Below are 22,139 nucleotides of genomic sequence, written 5' to 3'. Positions count from 1 at the left end.
TCTTCATTTGAGGAGCTGTTGTTTTCCAGGAGTTTGTTCCAGATATTTGATGCTGAATGCAGCTTCTGCATGTTTGGTTCTCACTCAGGACAGAGAGCAGATTTCATCCAGACGACCTCAGAGGTCCTAAAGGTTCATAATTCAGCAGAAGATCGGAGATGTATTCAGGACCCAGTCCGTTTAGTGCCTTGTAAACCAGTGGCGATATTTTAAAATCAATTCTCAGAGCAACAGGAAACCTCAGAACTGGACTGATGTGATCGACTCTCTTGGACTTAGAGAGGACTCGGGCAGCAGCGTTCTGGATCAGCTGTCTGATGGATTTTTTAGAAAGTCCAGCTTAAGATAAATGCACGGATGAGTTTTTCTAAGTCCTGCTGAGACATCAAGTCCTCTAATTTTAGCCATATTCCTCTTTGTAACTGTGGTGATGTGGTCAGGTCAGAGTCCATGATCACACCAAGGTTTCAGACTGCAGCTTTTAGTCTTTCCTCTTTAGAGCCAAAAACTTCCACTTCAGTTTTACCTTTGTTGAGCTGAAGAAAGTTCTCGCAAATCCAAAGGTTGATTTGTTCATTACACTCACTCAGTGCTGTATTGGACTCTGGTCTAGTCTAAAAACATGCATGTTAGGCTGCCTTCAGGCTCAGGCCTTCCTTGAAAAAGAGCTCTGTGATCTCAATGGGATTTATCTGGTTAAATAAAGAATATTTAGTCCAATAATGATTAAAGTAAATAATTATTTTATGCTGTATTTTATTTTATTTTACCTTTTATTCCAGTTTGTAACCAGAGCTTCGCTTTTAATTTTTAATTTTATGAAATGTTCTTTCTTTGAGCAGCTTTTTAAAATCTTTCTTTATGCTTTTATTGTTTTTTTTTTACACGATGTTTTAATTGTTTACGTAAAGCCCTTTGAGTTACCCTGCTGCCTAAATGTGCTGTATAAATAAAGCTGTCTTTCCTTATTCTCACTGATACACGAAGACACACAGATAAATTAGGAAAGCTACAAAAAAAATTGGATAAATTCACACCAAATGTTTATTTTAATTATCCCCACACCATATCATTTTATTTAATCTGTTGTCAGTGTTGAGCAAACTGATTAGGAGTGTTTATTCAGTTAGGTTACAGTTGGGTGTGGAGGCTGTGGGACTGACAGAAGAAATGCAGACAGAGAGCTCTTTTTTCCCCCTATGACTGTTATCTAATGAGTGCAAAGCAAACGTCTTTATTAAAACAGAGGGGCTTAGACGAATAAGTGTTGAATTTCATTCTGGACAGCTTAAATCCAGGGGAGACTCCGAGTGTCAGTTCTGTTTGTCCGTACAGCCTGTCAAGACTGTGAGTTCTTCTTCTGCACAGTTCGTTCTCAGCACTTTTTCATCCATAAAAAAAAAAAAAAAAATCAAAGTAAATCTCTTTGAAAAACCCCAACTTTGAGGGAAACGTGTTCAGCGCCGAAGGACTGCATTTAATAGGTATTCCTAACGTTACTTGTGGAGTCGTCCAAAATTAGCTGCCAAGTTTGGAGTCTCAGCTCAGTCCCAATATAGAGCTGCTGTCACTGCTGACTGAGAAATACTGAGCCGTCTTTACATGATGACCGAAGGAGCTGCTGTACCGTCATGGAGGAAAAAAAAAAAACAGCAAACATTTTCACTCATCAGACCGTGGTGGCTGCAACTAACTCATTCTTACAGCAATAACAGCACCACCCACTTATTATCATCATTTGGAAAGGGGCCTTTTTTTACGTCAGGGGACAAAAAATGAGCCACTTCCTGCTTTCTGACACCCAAAAATATCTTTCATGATATATCTTAGGCTTTAAAAGCACATAGAACAAGAGCCAGTTTACTTTTCTATTTTAGTCATGAGTTTAACCTAATCTGAGGGGGTCTTCTATGTAATTCTCTTCAAATAAATCAAATAAATATTACTAAAACCTCTTAAGTTTTAGGTTTGGTAAACCCCATGACCCTGACATGAACCAGTTCCAAGATATAAAACAACGCAAGTCATCCTCCCCGTGTTCCGTTTACTATTCCTATTAAACCAGAGCTTGTACAGTGGATGAGATACGGAGCCAACATGTTGGGCGATGACCTAAAATAGTCATGTGTTTAAGATCCGAGTAAAGAGCACTCTCAGATCTATCAGCTGCTGTCTCACAGGTTTACGTTAGGAGGCACTGCTTCTTCCAGCAGGCAGAGGAGAGGAATGGGAGTTATTCCTAAACAACAGGCATCATCAGATACAGCGACCTCACTCACTTTTATAAACCCATAATTCAATTTCCCTCAAAGCTTCTTCTCCTCAACCACTTTTTTAGAGCATTTAACAGCTTGAGTGTGTTTACGGGAAGCTGTCTTCAAACTGGGAATCAACCTGGAACACGAAGGGAAATAATCTCGACTAATAACAAAACAATAGACGATTCACTCATAAAAATCATCAGATGTAATATTAGGGGTAAAATCGTAAAACACAGCTAACGTAAAACGTCCGCAATAACATGAAGAAGCAAGCTGTTGAAAAAGTTTTGGAAAAGAACAGTTTGTTTTAGTACATTCTTCCTCCATTCTGCCTCACAATCTCTGGATCTGGACCATGCAGAATTTCCGTTTAAAATGGAATAAAGCCAAAGAGCCTGTCTACTCTCTCTCTCTCTCTCTCTCTCACACACACACAAGTCTGATTTCCACTGTTTTATCAGCTTTGGTAGTTGGGGAAAGGCTTTGCTTAAAATGGCTGCTGCACAAACTGATAAAAAAAAACAAAAAAAAAATCTCTATTTGACGACAACAACCTTCAGCACAATATTAAATGGAATATCAAAAATGTTCCTGTTCACTTTTAAAATCCATCTTTGAGCACTGTAGTAGGCATGTTTGGAGAGAATCCCTGCAGGAGGAGAGGAGAAAATTCTTGTCATTTCCCAAAGATTGGACCAAGACAAGGTCAAATTATGGTCGGTGCAAAAGAACCACAGAAAAGAAAGAGATGGAAGGAGGGAAAGAGAAAGAGAGAGAAATGAAAAAAATATGACCCAGCCCAAAAACCCAACAGCCTTTCCTGATGTGCATTTTTTCTAACTTCATTCTTCCTTCATCCTTGAACTTGAAAGTATCCACACGAAAGGCCGCCTCTCTCCTTTTGTGCTTGAAATAATTTGTCTGTTTATAGGTTTAGTGTTATCAAATACAAGTCTCATTTTTTGAACATGGGTGCTAAAATCTTTCACTAATAGGGGAAGTTTTAAAGAAATCACAACAGATGCAAAAATGTCAGTGAGTTTCATTCAGAATTGTGTGGTTTTTCCTCACTTATTCTTGAAGTGCAAACCGTGTTTCTAATTGTGCAAACAAACTTCTTACTGACCAATCTAAAAGTTTTATCAGCCAGATTTATTTGGGTTACTCCTCCTTGGCTCCTTGGCTTTAGCATTCTAGTCTGAAAATGAACGGTGGAGCCACTGACGGCTTGCAGCAAGCTGGAAAATGTGATTTAGAAGAACATTGAGAATGAAACAAAGCCTGATTGAATTGATTATCAGGCTGTAGTGGGGATCAGGAAAGACTTTAGAAGTGATGACAAAACAGGAAAAAACGTTCAAAATACACATCGGCATGATCATCTAAAAATAATGAGTACAATAGGCTTTTGGAGTTTTCCTTAATCCTAAATCTCATTCATTTATTCATTCATTCATTACTGCCTGCTGCTGAAAGAAGGCAGGGTATTATGTTTTCCAGTCTCTCTCTGTGTGTGTGTGTGTGTGTGTGTGTGTGTGTGTTACCAAAATATCCCATGAACCACTGGATAGTACTTAAGGTTATTTTCATAGTTTGACTAAAACAGCTGCAACTTGCTCATTTCATGATATAAAATGATCTTAGTGTAAAACTCAAACATGCAAAGTCAACCCCCTGAAATGACTTGTTTGAAGACCTGGCTTGAAGAAAAAAAAAAGAAAGATTTGTCTGAGCCTTGGTTCTGTCATCTTGTACTTTAAATAGCTTTCCCCCTGTAAATATTAATGATAATGTTGTCTCTTTGATCCACTTTTCATGATCCACCATGTTGTTGTGGACTTTTTTTTTTGTCTCATTAAACAACGCTACAAATGAGGCGAACTTTTCTCTCGACAAAGTTTGCTTTTAGTTTCTTCTGAAAAGCGAAGTTTCGGAAAAAGGAAAGCTGTGAAATGCACCACCTTTTCAATTATTCTGTGCAAATATTCAAGTTAACCAAACAACAATCTGTAGATATATAACTCACACATCCTCAGGTTTTCCCTCCCCATTGCGTGGCCCGGCCTTACATGAAACCAAAACACTCAAACAACCAAATATGGTGTTTAGAAGAATGACACAAGACTCTACTGAACATTTCTTACCATAATTTCTTACCATCATATGCTGCAAAGCCGCTGTAGCAAATGTAGGAAACAAAAACATTCAAGTTCGACCCTTGATTTTTAGAAATGAGTCACTTTTCAGTGACTTTTGCTGGTAAAATGAGTATTCAAACAATGTGAACTCCCTTTCCTGACCAAAACATCTAAATGGGGATCTCTGCATACTTTAATGTCTGCTCTGTGAAGAAAAGGGGGGAAAAAAAGTGAATCCACAATGTCCATATTTGGTATGGCAAACTGCTAATCCTTCCACTCAGACTTCCAAACCTCCATCGAACCCCTGACCAAACTATGAAGGACAACACTGACATCTGCTGGCAAGAATGCAGACTGATTTCTGTCTAACTGTTACTTCACTGGTTCCCAAACTTTCCATCGTTTGACCCACAAATAAAAGTAGCAGAGGCTTGTGACCCCAACCATAACTAGTTTATGTTACCAATAATCCAAATAAACAAGGACATGACGACAACATAAACAGCTTGAACTACAATGGTACTGCTTTTTATTGCTGCCTGCCCTGAAAGGTGGGTTTTTGTTTGTCTGTCTGTTAGCAAAATAGCTTGTGAACCACAGAATGTATTTTAACGAAACTCTCAGAAAGTAAAGATTGGATGCATATCCTCTGCTGATTAACTCTTAGAGTCAACTCAATTGAAGGTTGCCACCACAGCTAATAAACTTTAGTGAACACAAAAATGTCTACAACTCAGTCAAATTTGCAGATATCAAGCTTAAAATTGGTGTGGTAGTAGCTGAAACTTCCTTTTTAACAGACACTTCAAGTGCTAAGAGATTGTGAAAGATATTTGTGTAAAACTTTGGAATCAAGTGTTGGAGTCAACCTTGCCTGTCTGTTAACAAAATATCTTTTGAAACACTTGATGGATTTTATTGAAACTGTCAGGAAGGAATCACTGAATATAGATATACAACTGATTCACTTTCAGAGTTAACTCGATTCAAAATGGCTGCCACAGCTAATCAACCTTTGTCGCCACAAAAATGCCTATAACTCAGTAAGTTTTACAGATATTGAGCTAGAAATTTTTGTGGGAGCAACTGAGAGTCATTCACAACACTTTGACATCTAATGGGCTTGGCAACATGCATTACATTAAATAACCTTGTTGCTTTATGTGGTTTAGATATTAAAAAAAATGGAGACGAGGACTTTTAACTTTTGCTTCATTTGATCTAAAGATCTTCTTTGGTGAAAGTTACAGCATTCACTGCTGGACCTGAGTAGGAAACACGACTTTACTGGTTGTTTAAAACTCTTTATTTTTCGTGAATACAAAAAATACTCTTGTGACCAGATAAATATTGTACATACAGCATCAAATCATGAAACCAACGCAGTCTTGTCAAAGAAAGCACAACACCGATTCAGAACAGAGCGAGTAGCTCTTATTCCTTCTTCTTTTTTTTTTTTTCTCCTTTTTCTTTTTTTTGTTAATACTCCAACAAATCAGTCAGACAGGATAGCTTAGGTTAATTCTTACATTTAGAGAATAAAAACCTTTTTATAGTGGTTAGACAATGCGACGAGGAAGTTCTTCAGCTCAACATTTCAGAGGGATTCGAAGAAATTTGAGTCATTTTCTCAGCTTCAGGTACAAATTGCCACATGCTCACTGGATGCAGTCTACTGCTAGTGTCTAAATACTAAAGTTTCCACACAGATGCCCTTTTATATCAGCAGCACGCCGATGGCATGCAGGACACCAGCCAAGGCGTTACGCCGTATGGCAAAGAGGTTGGCTTTAAGACTTCCGATTCGATTGGCATAACGTTTGATCCGGAGAAGACAAGTTTCCCTGCAAGCGCTCTGATCTCCAGCTGCTGCAGGCCACGCTCAAATAAGGCACAATGAAGATCAGACACTGCTATGGACAGACTGAGGAGACGAGCTGTGGACATTTTTCTAAATATATTATTGATTATTATCGCAAAGAAACAAAAAGGTTCCTCAATTAGAGCATGAAGCTGTTTTCTTGTTCTTCGTTCGGAGAACATTTCCTTCAAACTGCCATCTTCGGGACAAGAAATATGAGCAAATACAGAGCGTAACGTATTCTCATTATCAGCCCAGAGCCCGGAGCCCGGAGCCCAATATCATTGCACACAACTCATTTTCTAACCAATAACAGAGCGCACTTTGCATTATGATGTCGCTAGATTATTCAGTGTAATATTACAGTCGAACGTGAAACGACTTCACAAAAGCAGTGTCTGGTGGAACACAACCCAACGCGAGCGTGCGTACATAAGTGCATAAACGAAATCCGGCTGATGGAAGTGGCGAAGGGATTAAAACACAAAGACAAAAGCAGAAAAAACACGCTCATTAATGTAAAGATAATGCATATGACCAGCTTTCTGTATTTCGAAACTGGCGGGAGATTATTGAGTGAAAAAATACACGAGCAGCGAGACAGTTTTGGTCACGTTTTCATCCAGACTCTCCAAACAATTAAAACACGTCACAACTCTCTACTTTCTAAGAATCGGTTGTAAAATGAATTCATAATACACATGCTTCGTTGATCTTCTTAACTTGTGTTTGGCATTGAAAAGAACAACTTTTTTTTTTTTTTTTTTAAATAAAAGTCCTCGATGTTAAAATATTAGTTAAACTGCAGTCACCAGGTTAACATTTGCGATATTCAGGTTAGTAGTTTGATTGATATTTGTTGAGATTATGGTGCATGCAAGCCAGAGGTGAAATGAGGCATCGCCTTACTGCTCTTTTTGTTTATCCTTTCAAGGATTTTTTTTTTACATTGAACACCCTTAGTTGCAGAATTATCGTCTCAATCGTCTTTGCTCCAAACCTTCAACCACTTCAGAACCTTTGGGGTTTATAGAGGAATGTTTCCATGTGTAATATCTTTGAGTCATGCCTGTAACAGTCAGTAAAGCTCATGATGCACTAATACTCGTAAAGTAAAGATTAATATGACCAAATAACTTGATCCAACTGTGTCAGTTTGCAAACAACAACAACCTTCTTCACACGTCAATGCCATTCGCCGACGAACACGCACGTCACACACACTCACACAAATACACCACGGAGCACAGGCACTTGTTCTTTTTCCTCCTCAGGCCTGTTTCAAGTGCTGTGTATTCATTAATCGTGTCCGAACGAATCGGTCTCCCACTGATAAGAGTGTCTCAGCTGCGTGTGAGCACACGCGCGCACACACACACAGGAGGTGGGCTCTGCCTCGGTCAGCCCTCGTCCTCCCTCAGTTCGCTGGGCAGGAACTTGTATTGCTGCTGTCGGATCTGAGCCAGCTTCTTCCGGGCTTCCTCCAGCTCCCGCTCCTTCCTCAGCATCTCTTCCTGAGCCGCGATGATCTGAGGAGATGAGGAACAGCTGACAGAAACCGGAGCCTTGCACTGCTCATTTTAAAATTTCCTCAGATCACGTGTAAATGTTAACGATGCAGGAAGATGGAATATTGTGTTTCATTACTGTCTGGATGTACAAAAAACGTCTTCAGTTGATCCAAAATGCTCCAAAATACAAAAGATCTCAAAAACCAAGCTCCATCTTGTATTAAAACTCTTATTGTTCTACATTTTCAGGCTCCTCTCTTGTGGAACCAACTTAGGCTTAGACTGCTGAGGGACATACTGATTTCCTCACTGCTGCTGTCTTTACTCTTCACGTTTATTCATGCAGTTAATGCTGTCATTACCTGAGTGTGTTTTTTTTCCACAGAAACTCCACCTGGACCAATCCTTCTGGGTTTGTCTGTGTCTCCTTCCTGCCCTCTCTAACCTCAGCCAGTTGAGGCAGATGGCTGCCTGTTCTGAGCCTGAGCCTGGTTCTGGTTCTGGTTCTGATGGAGGTCTCTTCCTGTTAAAAGGGAGTTGTTCCTTTCCACTGTTGTCATCGTGCTGCTCAAGATGGGTGATTGCCATTTTGTGAAGATCTAACGAGCTCTGCTGACTTCCTTACAGAGATAACTTTTCCTAATTGGCATTACACAAATAGTGAACTAATTCTCTAACACTTCATTCCTCTTTCATGTAGCTCTTATTGCCTCCTGCTGGTCTGACGATGTCATGATTTTTTTAAAACACAAAACTAGCTCAATAAAGTTTGGATGCTTTAATACACAATTAACAGCAACTCCACGTGGTTTTACAAACTTTTAGGAGCAAAAATCCAGAAAATCCAATACTTATACTATTATTTTTTTTCTGATACAAATCACTGATAGCTATAATAATGTAAAATAAACACAAGGAAAAAAAACCCCAAAACATTTGGAGTATTATTGTTCTCACGTATGTAAAAGTATCAATCCTAGTGTGAAGTTGTCCCAGAATCCCCTCTATTTGACAGTGACGGTAGAGAAATAAAAATGAAAAGATGAAGCCCGGCTAAGGTGAACCCCTGACTGAGAGGGGAGCCCAATCACGATACAAAAGAACAAACAAAAGAGAGAAAAAGAAATATTTTTTTGCAGATTTTCATCTTTTAGTTTTGCTAAGATGAAAGGAATCTTTTTTCGATTTTTCGTGCAGCAAGGAGACGTGATATTTTGGAGCAGTTCACATCTAACAAACTTGATCAACACCTCTGAAACAGATCTGATGGGCTGCGTTGTGTTTTATCTGCAGGAGCTCATCACGAATTCAGAAAAACAACCGTGGCATTTCAGCGTATCAGCAAGAAACACAAACACTCAGTAATGTTCCGCGGAAAAGGGCAATCCAAACGGTGGGAAAGCATTCGTGTTCCTGCCTTCACAGGGATTTTTTCTCACCTGAGCAATGCCTCCGACGAATTTGGTCTTCACCACGACGCTGTCATCCTCCGTCTTGTCAAATGCTGCTTTCTGAGCCGCTTTGACCAGATTGTCTGAAGCTCGCTTCACAGCATTGCCGGCAGCCTTGGGGAAAAAATAAAAAAATAAAAACCATATTCAGCATGCCTGCTGTTTATTTATTTTACACAGCTGCAGTAAAGTTGTGCTCCTGTGTCACCTGTAGTCTCCTCATGGCCTCTGAATTGTGGTCGGCCTTCACTTTGCAGGCTACCAGCAGCTGAGCTGTGGAGGCCGCAACCTGCTTGGCTGAAGAGATGAGCTTCTCCTCGCTGGCGTGGCCCTGCACCGAGGCGTTAGCTGCTTCACACAGGTTGCTGGTGGCCGCTGCTACCATGCGCGCCTGCAGCAGGAACAAATTCACTCAAGAACCCAGGCTGAGTTCAACTGTGTGAATGGTGACTCAGCAGTAACAACATTGTTTTCCCTTTTTTAAAAGTTTCTTCTGTATGTCTTTTTGCAAACTTCTTCATACCTTGTGCTATTTTTTTTTTTACCATTCATGTATTAAAACATTCAGCTCCATCAGGAATAGTGCAATGTGACTTTAGTATTCATAACTGTTATACTTTTTTAATTTTATTTAACGCTATTTACAAAAAAAAAATTAAAAATCAGCGTAAAAATACATTGAGATCTGCTCAATTCCTTCCAGAACACTGAATGCTATTTCAGCTGATTGGCTCTATTTTGTCTTCTTATGCTCTTTTTAGTTGTTAGCTAATGTCTTGCTAAATGTAGCTTTTTACTCATTTTAGCTCTTTGCTTCAGTTTTGTTTCATTTAGCTTTTAACAACAGTTTTTATCATTGAAATTGTTTTATCTATGGTTACATTAACTTTAGCATTTATCTATTATTTTGCTACACTTACCTTTTAGCTGCTGTTTTGCTATACTTAGCTTTCAGCTCTGGTTCTGTTCATTTTAGCTTTTAAAATGATTTTGCTGATTAACTTTAACAATTTAGTTAATTCAACAAACAACATTCAGTAAAGATGTACTCAGTACTCATCATTCACACTGTATTTATGCAGAAAATGCAAATTCTCTGTTTTCTGTTGCTTTAATAATGATTTTTAAGGGAAACTTACAGCTGATATGAGACCCTGTGACCACTGGCCATCATCCACTGCATTGGCTACACTGGAGCCCACCTGATGGAAAAATTTGAGAACAAATGCAAACATTATATTGCAGTATGTCTATGTGCCTGAACATCTTAGTGTGCAAGACACTGACCTTCCCTTGTGCCACTAGTTCTCTCTGGGCTGCAGAGGCAGATTTTACAAGAGCGCTAGTTGCTGCAGCGATAGACTTTGCTGCTTCTAGGATCTGCTCCTCAAAATCAAGGGTCTCATCTGCCTGCTGGAAGAAAAGGCAAACTCTGTTTTAGTCTTAAAATGATAGAAAAAACAAATATAAATGTCAGTATGTGATGCAAGAACAAAAAAAACCTTAGAACAGAAAACTATCAATCAAAAACTAGTTTTAAATTTCAGAATGCATTTTAAACACAAAGCTGCCTAAAACTAAAAAGCATTACCTAATTATTTCACATAAAAATAACAGTAAATCCTCCATTTAGGGTGACACAAAAAGCAGAATGTAAATATAATGATTTACTTCCTAACCCTGAACTAAAGAGGTGCAGGAGGTTCAGGGAGGGGGTGTCAGTTCAGGGACATTAAACAAATGACCGCCTCTGCATCAGCAGTCGAAAGGACGTGATTGACCACAGACCTCCATAAACACATAAGGCACACGTGGCTGGAGACAGGGCGGGACACTGTAGGAATATGTTTGATATATAGTTGGACTGAATAACAACCTAATATATCAAACATATCAGACAGAGCCCTGCACAGACGGCTTCCAGGTCTACAATGGCTTAGGGGGGTTGGGGTTTGGGGGTGGGAGGGGGAGGATGAGGGAGCAAGGGATGCATGCTGGGACCAGGAGAGCTCTTCGCCCTTAAAGGTTGGGATGCATGGAGGAGTCAAGAGAGGAGGGAGTAAAACGGAAGAAGAAGAATCCAAGCAGTTGTTGAGAAAAAAAAAAAAAAACCCTAAACATCTGTTTGAAACTGTGGCCTGTTTTTCTTTTAAAAAAAATCAGACCGCCTTCTATTCTACTGGTTTACGGCTGCAAAAATACCATAATCAAGCTATAACATTACCATAAGCTCAGAAAATTATAGACTAAACTCTACTATTTTTTACATTTGTGCATACAGTATACAGTTAAATAAATTTACTTTGTAGAATAATAAAATCCTCATTTCCAGAAGATTAAGTTTTATAGTCAAACATGATTTTCAATATTATTTTGTCTTGTGTCTCACAAAAACATGAATAGACTTCTCTGGCCTCTGTATTTGAGAGATAGAAGACAAGATTAAATTATAAATATATCTTATTTTATCCTTTAAATACAAAATATTGCCTTCTAAACCCTCACAAGGGGGCGCTATTGACATGTTAAAAATACTAAAAAGGCTTTCACTGATTAATCTCCTTTCATAAACACAAATATCCTCATATACACAGTCTGCAGCTGTGGAATTATAGCATAAGACAGCTTTATATGATCTGTATTAAAACTAGGTCAATCTAAATCTATGTACTTTCATATCACACAGACGGAGGGTTGAACTGACCACATTTACAAGAAGAAGCACCCAAAAAGGGGAAAACAGACAAACAGACAGATAGAGTCATGCAGAGCACATCACAAAAACAAACTTGCAAAACATACAGAACATGAAAAGTAGTTTTACTTTCCAAAATCAGTGCCACTTGCATATATTTTTCTGTACATTGCTGTTTTGAGTTTAATCTCTGGTGTCTGGAGTGGTAAACAACTCTCAGTGCAGCTTAAAAATGAAGACCACCATGACAAAACAAAGGCAACATGTTCAATAAGACGGAGAGCCTCTCCTTCACAAAGGGTCAACAGTTCATCGCACATTGGAGCTCAGTCCAACACAAGCTTGACAGCACAGCTGTGTAATTGCATCTCCTGGCAACACAACTCAAAATATAGTTCATGAAATACCTTTGAAGAAAGTTTTGCGAGATAGCTGTCTGAGTCAACACCCTGTGTGTAACAGAGACTCATCCCCTCCTTTCGTGATTTCACGTTAGCAGCATCGTTGCTGGAAAATAAAATCCGAAGACTTTCTACTACAAAGTCAGAGTCACCTTTTCCTACCTACTCTGCACATCACTGTCTGCTGGTTGATTACGAGCAGGGAGCTGTGTGTGGGTTTACGTGGGAGGGAAAGGTTGAGTGGGGCACATATTACCTTGGGCTTGGCCCTGGGTTTGAGTAGCTCCAGTTTCTTGGCTGCAGCTTCAATGGAGGCTGCTGCACCGAGGAGCTCAGTCTCAGCAATGAATGTGGGGTCCTCGGGGTCCACGCACTCTGATCCTGGTAGGAGATCGAAGGCAGACACTGATCACCAAATGTATTTTTTTCTTTTACTTTTCTTATATGCATTCACAGTGCAAACAGCAGAAAAATTAAAGCCCTAGCATTCCTTGAAACGTTGCATATCGCTCATCGCCTTTCATGCCAGAGTTTTATATATCATCTTATGTGAGAGAAATGTTAACGGCTGTTTTTAGGCAGACCTTGACAACAGCGTTATCCCATGTAAATTCATGAGATGTCACGGTCAGAATATACTGTGAGTGACTCTGAGCTACTACCACATCAAACTTTAGCTCAATATCTGAAAAAATGACTTGAGATATAGCCATTTTTGTGTTAGCTAATTTTGATTAGCTATAGTGGCCATCTTGAATTGGGGTGATTACAAAAGTTAACCAGCTGTAAATAAAAATCCAAGGATTACGGTCTGAACATTTCATTAAAATCCATCCGGTAGTGAATGAAATATTTTGCTAGCAGACTGTTAGTGCTAAAGTTTTCTGCAAAGATCTAACACAATGAGTAGCAATTGGAGTATGTGTTGTGAGCCACTCTCAGAGACAAGCACGCCAAATTTGAGCACAATATCTGTAACTTTGACTAAATTATAGCCATTTTTGTGTTTTCTAGTCAGCTGGCTGTGGCAGCCATCTTGAATCAGCTCGGTTAATCAGTTGTAGATGCACATCCAACAATTATAATCTGCATGTTTCATTAAAATTTGTCCTCGTTCACCTTTTTGCGGCAGGCGATAATGAAAACATTCTAGTCACACTCGTTCTATTGGAAATGCTCTCTTGCAAGCGTTCATTCAAAGAGACGACAAATCACCGAGATGATAATATCTCGACTCTTTGCAGTTTCACAGTAATGCCTCAAAGACAAACTTAGATAAAATTCACATTTGATGGATCATTGTCTTTTTTTTTATAGATGTTTAAATGTTCATAAAACAGAGCTGTTTGAGGACAGGTTGGTGCAGCAGATGGGATGATGTTTTCATGGATTATGGAGAGATCTCTTTTACCCCCCCCGAGCTGTCTACCCTCTAGCTCCTTCTGACTCTGGTGAAAGGTGATCTGGGAGTAACAAAACACATCCCACTTACCTCCATCTGAAGCAGCGAGGAAAGAGGAGAGCAGAGAGAAAGAGAGAGCACATGGGACATTAGAGAGGTGAAGTGGATAGCCCCACTGTGTGTCAGGCTGTGCACTGAAATCTAATTCTCATCCAAACACAATCTATTACTCCTGTCACATGCAGTACTGCAGCATCAGGAGGAAACACTTTGGTGCGGGTTTGTACCGTAACCATCATAAAGAGCTCAATCTGATACGCTTTGCATGACAATCACTTTAAGTTATGATTTCAGTATTCCAAAGTGAGTTTTACGACCCATCTTTATTAGCGACGCAGACAGGTTTGGTGGCTGAGACTCGCTGGCGCTGTAATGTTATTCATGCACCGGAGTATTAGGGCTCCTTTGACTAATCTCCAAAGTCTCCACAATCTTGTTGTCATTTTTTATTTTATTTTATTTTTTTATTTTACATTATATCAGATTGAGTCGGTTCCAACTGGGAACCCTCGCCCCATTCCTCAGTTCAAGCTGAATTTATTCTGCAATTTCAGCTCTGCCACTTTCTCTCTGCTGAGATTCCAGAACAATGTCCCGCAGTCATTTTGAAATTAAAATCTGCTTATTATTGATTACTCCATGACAATGTGGAGCCAAGTATCTGAGCACACATAATTACTCATTTACTTGCTCAGATTGTAAAAAATTCTAAATGAACATAATACAATACAACTGGTGAATTTAGTTTCTTAATAATTTAACTTATTTTCCATTGTTCCTTTCTAATTTCTATAATAGTAATAAAAAAATAAAATCACTGGAAAAACTGCTCGGACTGCACAGAAAGTATGTTTCTTCAAAAAAAAAATAAGAGCAAGACATCTGTTGGAGTGGGGGTACTGGCAACTAAAAGTCATCAAACCTAAATGTGCTTCTGAGTGTGTGTGATGAACAGTGTGTGTGTGGGTCACCTTTCATGGCCTCAGCTGTCTGGACGAGCTCCGTCACACACGCCGCCACATGCTTCGAGTGCACAGCCAGCTGCTGCTTCTGCTCCGGCGCAGATCTCTGCAGCACCTGAAAACAAAAGAGTCCAACATGGTGACTTGTACACACACAAACACAAAGTGCTAAAGGGTCACTGCATGCCTAGGTACAGTAACCCTCCAAGGTCAGGGCAGGGGTTATTAGGATTTAGTTGTTTTTTGGGAGGGGGGACAAAAACTGTACAAAGTTCGAGGGACCCTGGGCCATTTAACATGCCATGCATGAATACTTATTTATTTTTGTTGGTTTGATATTATGAAGTTTGACTCTTGGAGCAGAATTTTATTCCTTTTATTCTACCAAAACCTCTCCAGGCCACACATTTATTAAACTGAGACATAATTTATAGTAAGTCTACTGAAACCCTAAGAATAATTCTGAACTATACCGCTGTTGTTGCAATAATTTACAATAAATACTTTTAGAATAACAAAAAAGTACAGAAAGTAAAACACAGAATATTTAATTGTCTAGTAATTCCATCCTCATTAGTTTCTATTTTTGGCATTTTTTCAATGTGGATTCTGTGTTTAGGTTCACCTACCTAAAACATTACCCACAGAACTGTCCTATTATAAACACTTTCAAATGTTCTGAACTCCACCACCTACTAAGACCTCATTATTAAAGCCTATAATAAAACCTTGAAGGTTTAGGTGAATTAGTATAATGGTACCCAAAAAGCAATGTCAATTTAACAAATGAGGTAGTTAAAAAATGGTACAGAACCAGTTTATAAAAAAATTGACAAGAAACAAGAACAAATCAATGAACTCTGTATAGAAATGTGTTGATTTTAGGACGATACTTCACTCCAGATTGTTCACTATGTTTTTTTTTCTTTTCTTTAATCTAATGTCCAATCAGAATGATGTCCCAAAAACTAAAAATGCAACAAGAATAAATAACTTTTCTGTATGTGCATTTACAAGTGGTTTTTATTTTTAAGTCTGAGGTATCCCTTTGGGTGAGAGGTGTAAAGCTCAGGTAAACACCAGTATAGATACACAAACACACACACACAAGTTGTTACAACATTGCTAAATCTTTCGCTACATGCACACAGACATAAATCATTTTTCGTCTTTAATTTATGAGCCATGTGACTGGTTCAGCCCAACCTGCAGCACTTCCTCCAGCAGGTTGATGTATTCTGTGGCGCATTCAGAGCCGTACTGCAAGGCCTTGCTTTTTAATTCCTCGCCCACTTCAGGATGATGTGCTGCTTGCTGTAAAGTAAAAAAAAAAAACAAAAACAAAGATTACACAGAGGTGAATAGGAAAAATAGTTTTAAAAAATGGGGCTGTTATATGTGCAGCATATAATCTAACACTGTTTTTCTTATTGAACTGAAAATGTCCCACGTGAGGTCTAGAACTGTTAATTATATAACATAGTGATATATGAACGATCTTGAAATGACTGCAAATCTCTAGCTGATTAAAACTCAAACGTCGGTTTGATTTTAAAACCTTAACTGCCCAATCATCCATCTGTTTTTCCCTTCACACGAGCGCTCTTCAGGGGCTGAAGGACGCTCTGACTGATGGTTGCTTGTGTGACTTTGAGAAGCGACTGAGTCACTACCTGCAGCAGCATCCACAAAACAAACTTGACTCCACATTATCTGCTCTCAGCAGGCTGCGCTCACACGTTCCCTGGCAGCCCCGTCGTGTCTGCGGGAGGCCTGTGTTGGCAGGGTGGAGTGGATTAGCACCTTGCAGGTAGTCAGCATATCAGAGATGGCTTTGCGGCTCAGGTTGGCCGTGGCGATCACATCCTCCTGCTGAGCGGAGTTGCCTGCTGCCACCGCCTTGGCTGTTGCCACGGTGATGCCCTTTGTCTTGCGGAGGAACTCCTCTGGTGAAGTGGACTTGTCTGGGACGTCCTTGGACTGGAACACCTGACACGATGATGACCCACAAATACAGCTGGTTGGAGAAAGGCACGCAGCCCAGAGAGGATGTGCAAACAAGAACGGTGGACTCAAAACTCAAAAAAAAAAAAAAAAAAAAAAAGGTAAGTTGTAGCCTAATTAGATTAACTTTGTTAAGTTTGGCTTTGGCTGCAGGTCTTGGTTAAGCCTCCTTTCAGGCTGGGGGTCCTCTGATAAGGGATTAACAATAAATTACAAAAAAACAAGCTCTTGAAATCTTCATTTCTTACTCTGGCTGTGTCTGCTACTCAAACCCTGATAAGAGCTTGTGGGAAACCTGCAGGGGCCATGAGAGACGGTAAATGAACAGAACTGGACGATTAAAAAAAAAAAAAAAGAACAAAAAGTTCCCCTGTGTTGTTAAGAATAATAGACACAGATATCCCTGACCCTTTATGAGCCAACTTTGAGCCGAGGCTGTGCCTGATCATTTAACTCTCAACAGACCAGAGAGAAAAAGGCTCGGCCTGTCAGGACCACTTACTGTCAGCTCCTGCTTGATGAACTCTATGGTGGCCTCCAGTGCTCTCGTCCCACGAGTGGCTTCATCCTCCACTGCCTTCACTGTTTTTAGAAGAGACGTCACGTTGGTCACCATGACCTGTCAATAAGGAGAGCAATACTGAGACTTGAGCTCAAACCATGAGGTGCAGCGTCTCCTCCTTGGAAGACAAATAAAATCACCTTTTCTGATTCTTTCGCAGCAAAGAATGCTGTTAAAGATGTTTTTTGAAAAAAAATAAATAAATAAAACAAAACAAAACAACCTGACATTCTGCAGTAACAGAAGACAAAGGGATGCATTTCCAATAAAAATAGGGTGACTCACCACTGGGAAAACAGTAGACTTACTGACTCAGAATAAAACAAGGAAAACTGTTTAAATTTTACTGACTCATTGTGATACATTTTGCTGTCTGTGCCACTTCCAGCAAACTGGGTGCGAGCTTGGGTTTGTAATTTGAGAAACATGATCGCCTGGACTTTGATGGAGGTCACCATATGTTGGAGGAACAGAAACAATCTGTCAACATGAGGACATCCATGGGTGGCCCTAATTCCATTTAGATGAGAAAAACACAAAATACTTGTGCAATGCAGCTAAGTGTGGTGGTGGTTAGTGTGATGGCTCCATAAGTAACAGAGACACATTTACTCAAAAAATTTGGATCCAATTTTTAAGGCAAAGATCTACAGAGTTTTTTTGGAGAGGGGGGGTACATGATGGTCTGTTGCTAATAAAGCATTACTCTTGATTCTTTCCATTCAGTGAACACAGCTGCACAAAGGTTACACACAACAGAGGTCTGAGCTGCAGTTTTAGTTCCTCAGCAGATGGCAGATGTGGTGGTGATCAGAAGTACAGAGTCAAATGATACCTCTGTACCTTCATTAGGTTAACATCTTTCATCTGATCAGAAGTGTGCTACGAAGTACGTGCTAAACATCTACCATTTGATATCCATTTAGAAAATCACAATAGTGTTTCTTGACTTTCTTTATTATTTTTAAAACATAAGATTAGCTTTAAATTTTAGCTTTGACGCAAGAGTTCAGATCTTTATAAACAGGGTTCGGTAAAAAAGGCTAAGAACGTTGTCCGACTGGTTGGAATTCGCTCTTTGAACAACTTCGCTTTTGACAAACTGAGTTTAATTCTGACCAGATTAAAACAGCTAGTCCACGCAAAACCAAGATCCGAGTGTATCGCTCTCAAAACAACTTCAGTCTCAAAAATATCAGAGCAGTTCATGGGAACACAGTTTTCTAAACCTTTACAATGCTGCCAATTTTGCAGTGCACATTTATTTGTGAAAATATTATGATAATCCTGCCAGGAGTGCCCCAGGCTGCATAGAAAATGCTAAAGCTTGCTTCTGCTACTATTAGCTTTAGCAAAAGACCACCTATTTCTGTGGGAATAACTGTGCAATGCAAAACTGATGGAGATGTAAAGGTTAATAAAATAGTGTTTGCATGAAATGTTTGAGAATGAGGTTGTTTTAAGATGGCAGCAATTAACCTGGGTCTTGGTCTCACTCTGAGTAGCTCATCATTCCGGTCAGAATAAACTTTATTTCTGCAAACTGAAGTTGTTCAAACATCTAACTACGACAGATAAGATATTACAGAACTCCACATCAAAAGACCCAAATTATAATTTTAAGCCTTGGCATGAAAGATGGTCATTACACACCTCTATTGTGAAAAATACACTGATGATGCGCCGGATATGACAGCAGTAAACACAAACTGGTATAATGAAGTGCTGAATATAATAAAAAAATATATTACAGAAAAAAACAGCACAGTTGAAATGAGGCATGAGAAATAGACTGGTAAATTTGTTGTAAATGGTAAATTTGCAGGTTGACACAGTATTTCATCACTCAGTGTAACCAGTGTGCATTTTATGGCTTGCTGTTGATTTCTAATGTGACAAGAGCAATAGAGCTCAGGAACTGCATTAAATGAGAGGTACCTAAAAATCACTTCATTTCCAGCCAATGAAACATGAAATTAACGTAGCTTATTGAATTTTGTCTGTGATGAGGGAAAACAGGCTTGCCATTTGTGTTCTATTTGAGGCAATATCAGCAGAGTAAAACAAACTCGGACCGGGCTTAAACATTTTCTGCATCGCCAAATAAATGCATTTAATAAAGTTTATGTTTATAAAGCTGTGTGATGCACTTGCGCTGCTCTAACAGCGTTCTGCATTTCCCCAGCTGCTCAGCTGGTAATTTATATTGCTCACAGAAATGATCACCAGAAGGAGCTTTAAACTTTATATTCAGAATCTAAAAGTCAGAATTTTCTTTTGAGTTTATTTGTCAGCACAGATTATTTAAAAGATCTAACCCACTAAACAACAACACATTCTGGCTTCGACTGCAAGCATATGTAGACTTTGCCTAATTTCTTTGACTTACTGGCCCAAAATTTCATTCATCCCTTATATTTTTTAAATTGTTTTTAAGCTATTTGATTTTTACACCCTGTCTCTGTCAAACTGAAGCGAGATTGAAGTCAGATTATCTTATTTTATATTACTTTTAGTATGAAGTATTTTGTCTACTTAAGTATGCTGCCTTGCAGTTTTAAACATAAATTCTGTTAGTGCTCAGAGTATGTGATGGAGATAACTGACAGCTACCACAACACCAATATTTAGCTCAATTTTCATAAAATTGACTGAGTTGTAGATATTTCTAGATATAGATGTACATCCAATAATTAACTTCTGAGAGTTTAGATAAAATCCATTCAGTGGTTCATGAGATATTATGCTAACAGACAGACAAACAAACACAGTCTCACACTTACATAGCACAAATTACACGATCACAAGCCTTTCATGGCCGAAGGCGTTAAAAATGTAATTTAGTAAAACATAATACAATAAACTTGTATATGCATATCTGAGAATGCCTTAAGGCAAAAAAGTTTTCCAGAACTTACTTTTTTAAAAAGAAACTTGAGATGTTTTATTTTTAAAATTGTTAGGAAAAACCTCAAATAGGTCTTGATATTTGAGTAGGCAAAAATAAATAAATAAAAGCTCTGCCCTGCTGCAGTTTCCTGAAGTGACACTCCTGAACATCTTGTTATAGATAGCTCTCAGTAAAGCACACAAACCCTCTCTTTTACAATGACAAATATACACACTCAGTATATCTCAGTGACAGCTCCTGTTCTACAGATATGTGGCAAAAAAAAAACTCAGCAAAGACCCTGATAAGAGCTGTCATAGGTTCCTTGTAAAAAAAAAAAGCTTAGCATTGTGCTCCCTGATACATCAAACCAGACATTTGCAGAATGCATATCTACAGTCTCAATCCACCTTGTGAAAAAGACACGACAGCTGCTCGTTTTAGCGGCCTGTTCCTTTACCTTGGCTGCGCTCTTCAGCTGATACATGGACGGGTCGTCAGGTGCTTTGCCCGCGGCACATTTGGTGGCACCAATGAGCTCAGCCAAAGCTTTGGCCACATCACGGACGGCATTTATCAGAACCACCTGAGGAGACGGCGTTAGAATCAATAACGCACAATGGTCACAGTGTAGGCTTATCAGTGGTGCCTCAGGGAGAGGATTTAGCACTTATCGCTCGCAGCTAGTCATGATACTTCAGGCTTAGTGAAGAGCAGAGATGGAGACATGAACTCGGGGGGGTAAGAGGTGATGCAATGTGTAATGAAAACGGAGTTAAAAAGAGACTATAACATGGGATGTACAGCTAGGTGAAAGATTTGTTTACCAAAATTGCAATTACGGAACAGAAATTGTTTTTAGGACATTTTGAAATCTGTGACTGTACAAGGTATTCATTACTGTGGATGTTTGTTTCTCACCTGAGTCTCTGGGTCGTCAGACCCCATGCTCGTTGCCCCCAGTTTAACCACTTCGGTAAGCTGGGTGATGGTCTTGGCTGACGAGTGGGCAGCCTGGGCCAGTTTCTCCTGGCTGGACGCAGCTCCCGCAACCAGCAGCTTGGTGTCCTCCACGAGCGCCTTGGCTGTCTTCAGGATATTTTCCCTGAGGGACGGGACAACACTGTGTGACAATCTGCTCCATAGTCATATCGAAGCAGCGTCAGCGTGGGAGGAAGCTGATCTGACTTTGAACAAGGTGTTTTATTTTATTTTATTCTTGTTGCACCTGTGATCAGCGAAAGACTCTTCGTTCTCAGGGTTCAGTGTTCCAGCTGAGGCGAACATGATGGTCGTGTCCAGGTCAGCGATAATTCCCGAAACGGCGCTGGCTGCTGTGATGCAGGCCTGGGTGCCTTTGTTTCCTGCTTGCAATGCTGACAGAACCAAGGACACCTGGAACATGGGAAGAAAAAAATTGAAACGTACCATTCAGAGGGATAAATCAGCTAAGTCTAGCCCCAGGCTCAAATAATTACTCTGCTCTATTAGCTGTTAGTAGGGCCCTTTGTAAACAAGGCTGGTGAGATTGCTGTTTTACTTTGTTTAAACAATAAAAATGGAAGAATAGGAAGAGAGAAAAGCTAACCAATGAATTGCAAATCAGTCTGTTTTCCAATCATACACAATTTTAAACAACATTTGAGTTTGTTTCTTTCTCGTAAACAAATAAAAAGCCTTAAGAGGTATATTTCAAGGCAGAGGCTTAACATATAAAATAGATTAATATTAGTCTCAAATCAAATCACTGTCTTAGAGTGCTGTGCAAATGCGTAAGAAGCATGCAGAAGCTGCCAGAGTCAAAGCATTAAGACATAGTATTATTGTTAACCTCAAACTGTAGCGGCTGTCAGGACAGAGTGGTTTCATGAACGAAACAAGGGTAAAAGGTACAACACCAGTTATTATGGCTTATAATGGGAACATGAAACCTACACT

The 22,139-nt window shown here is 39.4% G+C and overlaps 1 protein-coding gene across 7 annotated transcripts in view; it reads right to left on the bottom strand.

Moving 5' to 3' along the window:
- Positions 1-5,849: 5,849 nt before the first annotated feature.
- The window catches only part of tln2b (talin 2b), a 102,520-nt gene continuing 86,230 nt past the window's right edge, over positions 5,850-22,139 (bottom strand). For 3 of the 7 annotated variants that reach the window (XM_017406003.3, XM_017405999.3, XM_037978308.1), the window contains 14 exons: positions 21,430-21,596; positions 21,123-21,306; positions 20,662-20,787; positions 17,252-17,368; positions 16,549-16,734; positions 15,952-16,059; positions 14,755-14,860; positions 13,814-13,819; positions 12,578-12,702; positions 10,513-10,638; positions 10,365-10,427; positions 9,434-9,616; positions 9,214-9,339; positions 5,850-7,792 (listed from right to left, as the gene is read on the bottom strand). In XM_017406003.3, the coding sequence (XP_017261492.1) occupies positions 7,664-7,792; positions 9,214-9,339; positions 9,434-9,616; positions 10,365-10,427; positions 10,513-10,638; positions 12,578-12,702; positions 13,814-13,819; positions 14,755-14,860; positions 15,952-16,059; positions 16,549-16,734; positions 17,252-17,368; positions 20,662-20,787; positions 21,123-21,306; positions 21,430-21,596 (1,752 nt within the window). In that variant the 3' untranslated portion in view covers positions 5,850-7,663. The remainder of the gene's footprint in view (positions 7,793-9,213; positions 9,340-9,433; positions 9,617-10,364; positions 10,428-10,512; positions 10,639-12,577; positions 12,703-13,813; positions 13,820-14,754; positions 14,861-15,951; positions 16,060-16,548; positions 16,735-17,251; positions 17,369-20,661; positions 20,788-21,122; positions 21,307-21,429; positions 21,597-22,139) is intronic. The other 4 variants (XM_017406001.3, XM_017406000.3, XM_017406002.3 and 1 more) reach the window with 4 other exon arrangements.

Source organism: Kryptolebias marmoratus, linkage group LG11 (genome assembly GCF_001649575.2).
Source record: "Kryptolebias marmoratus isolate JLee-2015 linkage group LG11, ASM164957v2, whole genome shotgun sequence".
NCBI lineage: Eukaryota > Metazoa > Chordata > Actinopteri > Cyprinodontiformes > Rivulidae > Kryptolebias > Kryptolebias marmoratus.
Note: the sequence above shows the minus strand (reverse complement) of the source record. Positions and strands in the feature narration are given on the sequence as shown.